The sequence below is a fragment of the Mus pahari genome, chromosome 17, assembly GCF_900095145.1.
Source record: "Mus pahari chromosome 17, PAHARI_EIJ_v1.1, whole genome shotgun sequence".
NCBI classification, from domain to species: Eukaryota; Metazoa; Chordata; class Mammalia; order Rodentia; family Muridae; genus Mus; species Mus pahari.
The window spans coordinates 42,059,301-42,064,897 of NC_034606.1; the positions used below are offsets into that span (position 1 = coordinate 42,059,301).

The following is a 5,597-nucleotide window of genomic DNA, read 5'->3' on the forward strand; positions in this document are numbered from 1 at the left end:
AAAAAAAAAAAAAAAAAAAAAAAAAAAAAAAAAACCAAAAAACAAACAAACAAAAAAAAAGTCTCCATTATGCTGAGGAAATGTTTTTTCCTTGAGAAAATACTCCATGAGGCTGACTATAATATTTTGGGGAGTCAAGTAAACATTTAGTCAAATATACAGTGTTGGGCTCCAAGGACTATGGCAAATGGAGCAGAGACAATGAATGGGGGGTAGGATGGGGGTGGGAAACCCTGTGACTACTTACGGAAATCACACTGGGACCAGCTATGAGGAGGCAGATCAACTTTTTTTTTTTTTTTTTTTAAGATTTATTTATTTATTATATGTAAGTACACTGTAGCTGTCATCAGAAACTCCAGAAGAGGGCGCCAGATCTTGTTATGGATGGTTGTGAGTCACCATGTGGTTGCTGGGATTTGAACTCAGGACCTTCGGAAGAGCAGTCGGGTGCTCTTACCTGCTGAGCCATCTCACCAGCCTGGCAGATCAACTTTACTTGGGGTGTTTCAAGGCTTATATAGTTTTGGGGACAGAGGTCCCCAAATATCCAGGATGGGCTAAGGCTGAAGGCGTAAAGTACTGAATGCTTTCTCATTAGCATGGGGAAGCATTCTAGAATCTCAGGTGCCAGCTGGCCAGGTTCTTATCAAGAGAATAGAAGTTGAACCTGCAGTCTAACTAAGGCTACCTGACACTCTGCAGATAGAGGCGTGTGCTGGTGGTGGTGGTGATGGGGGGGGGGGAAGGATTGAACTTCCCAGACAAGGTCAGAGAAGGGGGAGCCCTGCTAATAAAGGGAGTGCTCCATTTTGCAAGGAACCTGGAAGGCTATCTGGACACTGACAGCTTTCAGCCTTAATTAGCAGGGCAACGTGATACATGTGAAACAACTTAGTAGAAAGATGCCCTACTTTTCAGTACATTCACGAGTTCAAGGCCAGTCACACATTAGTCCCCAGCTGGATCCTAGGATCCTGCTGCAGCTTAAGGGAAGGCAACAATGGAGGTGGAATTTCACAGAACTGAAGTGGGGGCTCATTCTATGCTGGGGACAGGACTACCCAAGGCAGAGGGTTCTGGACATAGCAGGATACAGCGTCCATTGCCTGAAGCCCCACAGAAATGAAACATCATAGCCATGTAGCGTGCACTCTGAAATGGTCTCCACATCTGTGATGTATGCGATCTACGTCAACCACCTCAGAAGGTGCGCCATGTAGTCAGGCCCCCAATGGCTACGCCTTCATGAACGAGGACTGACTTCCCTTTTCAAATCATCATGGTAGACACAGCATCAAATGTTCTACAAGATATTATATCATCTAGACTCTACAGTCCAAAGGACTGTATTCAAAAGGCAGGGGCTGCTGGGCAGTGGTGGAATATGCCTTTAACCCTGGCACTTAGGAAGCAGAAGCAAGCAGATCTCTCTGAGTTTAAGGCCAGCCTGGTCTACTATTTAATGCGTTCTAAAACAGTCACGACTACATAGAGAAACCCTGCTGGAAAAACCAAAACTCAAACCAGAGCAAACAACTGCAAAGGTCAGGGCCTGCAGGCAGGCTTTATACGTAAATATGTATAAGCCCGGGACAGTTTATCCATGGGACTTCAGTACTAGAGGACCTTGATATCTGTGGGGGGACCTGGTCATGGCATAGGCTTTCCTTTAGTGGGAAATCCTGACTCCAGTTGACACTGGGGAGAAACAGCAGGATGCTCAGAGCGACTTAGGCTCTGCTGCATCCTGACCTAGCATATCAGGCTAGGGACCCCCATCTTAGCTGCATCCCACCTCCCCTGAGCAGTGTATCGGGGCATCCAATGAGCCCAGCACCCCAATGGCAGCAAGGAAGGAAACGTAGTCTAGCACCTCTGTGTTTCATCTCCCGGAGTGGAGTCCCTGCACCTCAGTGGCAGACAGCAGACCCACAGTGCCAAGAGTGACACTTAGCTCGGAAAGGGGCTTGGAGGAGCCAGCGTTGCCCTTCCCGATACTGCCCTCTGTGGAAGCCGAACTCCTCTGGCTGGCAGATACTCCTCACCCCTCTATCCTGTAACATGCTAGCTAAGGGAAGAAAGGACTTCCTTGAAGGGCCCACCCTGCTGGCTGAGGGACCAAATGAAGGTGGCCAAGGAGGATGTGTAAAAACTGATTATTGTTCATTGTGGTCCCTCTCAAAGTGTGGGTCAAAGGAGATGTGAAGGCAAAAATCAAAATGGTCGGAGAGCAGGTGGTTATACACTCTGACATCCTCTTCCTCCTCCTCTTCTTCTCCCCTCTTCTTCCTCTTCTTTCTCTTCCTCCTCCTCCTTCTCCTCTTCTCCCTTTTCCTTCTCTTTCTTCCCTCTTCTTCCTCCTCTTTTTTCTCTTCCTCCTCTTCTCCTTCTCCTCATTTTCTTCTTCTTCTTCTTCTTCTTCTTCTTCTTCTTCTTCTTCTTCTTCTTCTTCTTCTTCTTCTTCTTCTTCTTCTTCTTCTTCTCCTTCTTCTCCTTCTTCTTCTTCTTCTTCTTCTTCCTCTCCTCCTCCTCCTCCTCCTTCTTCTTCCTCTTCCTCTTCTTCTTCTTCTTCTTCTTCTTCTTCTTCNTCTTCTTCTTCTTCTTCTTCTTCTTCTTCTTCTTCTTCTTCTTCTTCTTCTTCTTCTTCTTCTTCTTCCTCCTCCTCCTCCTCCTCCTCTTCTTCCTCCTCTTCCTCCTCCTCCTCCTTCTCCTCTTCTCCCTCTTCTTCCTCCCCTCCTGTGCTCAATGCCTGGCTTCCTCACCTCATCCTTCTCCTTTCCCCAGGCCCACTTCCTCCCTCTCTGTCCCCCACATCAGGACAGTGTATTCCCTCCTTCCCTTCTTCAGGAACAGTGCTCCAGTCCCTCTGAGCAGGGCTGGAAATGTCCCTCGGGACCATTCTGCCTGCCTCGTGTCTCTGAGGAGGGCCGAGGCCATGCCTGGCTGACCCTCCTCTCTTCTTCTCCTTATTACACCAGTTGCTTCCTGCAAAGGTTGAGCTCAGGGGCCTTTTAGGGAGATGTGGAAAGGGTTCAGAGTGAAGCCCACCTGGAGGCCACATGGGCTGGATGAGCCATTGGGTCTTTCTCCTGGGACATTAAAGACAAATGTTTGTTTCCCTTTCCACAGGGAACATCCTCTGGATGTTGAAAATGATGTTCTGTTTCTAAAACAGTTCCCGAGCTGGAGAAAGAATGAGAAGAAGCGCATTAGAATGCTCTATGCCATCGCAGACCACATTGACGAAAGCCACCAAAAAGCTACCAAGATCAAAGTGGTGACTACCTCTGTGTCAGTCGCCTCTGGAGTCCTGAGTCTCCTGGGTTTGGCCCTTGCTACAACAACTGCAGGGGGGAGCCTGATACTCGCTGCTGTTGGGCATGGTTTGGGGGCAGTCGCCGGGGTCACCGACATCGTGACCAATGTGAGGGAGGACTCTCACAATAAAAGAGCTCTAGCGCAGACCAACAGCGTCACGCCTAACAGCGACCAGGAGCCTGAGGGGTTCAAGGGAGAGAAGAAGACCTATGTCACAGCCACTGGTGAGCTTGTCTACAAATGTGGGAGTGCCTGGGACAGCATCAAAAAGCACCTCCGAGCCCTCCAGCTAACCAGAACCCAACCCCACGTCACCTCAGCTGCCAAAAAGCTCATGACTTCCGGTCAAGTATCAGCTCGAAGCGGCAGGCAGGTGCAAAAGGCCTTTGGGGGCACAGCCCTGGCAATGACCAAAAATGCTCTGAGGATAGGACGCGCAGCTGCTGCCCTCTCCCTCAGCCAGGACCTATATACTCTCTGGGAGGACTGGAAGGATCTGAAGGCGGCAAACCCAACAGAGCTGGCAGAAGAGTTAAGAGCACGGGCTGCGGACCGGGAGCGAGTGTTAGCAGAACACACCTGTCGCTACAGAAAGCTGCAGGTGAGGGTCGGGTTTTATCTTTTGTTGTTGCTGGGTTTGGTTTGTTTGTTTTTCTTCCGGAGCTGAGGACCGAACCCAGGGCCTTGTTCTTGCTAGGCAAGCACTCTACCACTGAGCTAAATCTCCAGTCCCCAGGGTCGGGTTTTGAAAGAGGCCTGCCTGGAGGCTTAAACTAGGATCTGTAGAGCCATGTAGATGTTATTATGTTGTGAAGTCTGCAGAGATGTCTCTCACCACATTTCCATAGCTGTGATAAAGACTATGATCAAAAGGGTTTATTTGGTTCATATGTCCCCAGTCACTGCCCCAGTCCTACTCCATCTTGGGAACTGGTCTCCATCTTAAAGAGATAAATAAGTAAATAAATAAATAAAGCCTGAGAATGACCTTCTGCAGAGCCCAAGCTGTACCCGTGAACCAGGAAGGACCCCATGGCTTGTCCTTGGCCAGAGTTACTCCCTAGCTACTTCCTAACAAAGTTAATCAAAGATTAGTCTGATTGTTTCAGATGCACTTTCAAACTGTTCGCGATTGTATACAGTCTTGCTTCAGAGCACCCACCTGTCAGCTTATAGTCATTCTATTAGATGCTTGCCAGACTGGACACCCCCCCCCCCCGTGCCTCATCCCCTCACTTGTTCCTATTTTCCTGTAAAAATTTGTCCTGCCAAGGGTTCAAGGCCGCACGCTCAGCCTTCCTGTGTCAGGGTTGAGTTGCAGGACAGCCCAAACCTGAGCTTGTAATAAAGAAACCCTAATGCTATTACTGCAGAACCGGCTTCCTGGTGGTCTTTTGGGATTCCCAAACCCTTCCTGGCACAACAGCAGGAGTTCAGGGCAGGAGCTCACGCAGAAACCACAGCTGCTTCCTGGCTTGCTCCCACTCGCCATCCCCCCCCCCACCCCCCACCCCACCCCCGTGGCTGTCTTGCTTGCTTTCTTATGCTACCTAGGGCCACCTCCCGGGGGTGGCACCACCCACAGCAAACCAGACCCTCCCACATCAATCATTGATCAAGAAAACGCTCTACAGACTTGCCTATAGGCGATCTGATTGGGGGGGCATTTTCTAAATGGAGGTTCCCCTTCTCAGATGACTCTAGCTTGTGTCAAGTTGACCAAACAAGACCAAGCAGACAAAACTAATCAGGACAAGGGCCAAATAGTGCCCAGAGCTCAGAGAAGGGCAGGCCTGCCCTCAGCTGCCCCACTAGGCTTCTCTTTCTTCTATGGCTTCCATGTTTGGATGAGAGCTTTCTGGTTGAATAAACCACGTCTCTGCACTACAGGGAGTCTCTAACTACCCTCTCAGGCCCTATATGGAGGTATCTGGAGTAGAGCCCTGTGGGGAATAGTTGGGGTTGAATAAGGTTGTAGGGGTATAGAGCCTTACAGGCCTGAGGCTCACAAAAGAGAAGGAAGAAACCGGAGGCCGAGGCCGCCCCACGAACCCACACGGAGGAAAACAATGGAAGGCTCTCCAGTGTCATCAGACATCTTCAAGCCGAGGAAAAGTCTGCCCTCGACAGGAGCTGAATGGGACAGCACAGGAGCTGAATGGGACAGCACAGGAGCTGAATGGGACAGCACAGGAGCTGAATGGGACAGCACAGGAGCTGAATGGGACAGCACGGGAGCTGAATGGGACAGCACGGGAGCTGAATGGGACAGCACG

The 5,597-nt window shown here is 49.9% G+C and overlaps 1 protein-coding gene across 2 annotated transcripts in view; it reads left to right on the plus strand.

Annotated features, from left to right (window-relative positions):
• Window positions 1–5,597, plus strand: part of LOC110335282 (apolipoprotein L6-like) — a 12,266-nt gene that overhangs the window by 2,571 nt on the left and 4,098 nt on the right. For both annotated transcript variants that reach the window (XM_021217361.2, XM_029531048.1), the window contains exon 4: window positions 3,133–3,922. In XM_021217361.2, coding sequence (XP_021073020.1) covers window positions 3,133–3,922 — 790 coding nt within the window. The remainder of the gene's footprint in view (window positions 1–3,132; window positions 3,923–5,597) is intronic.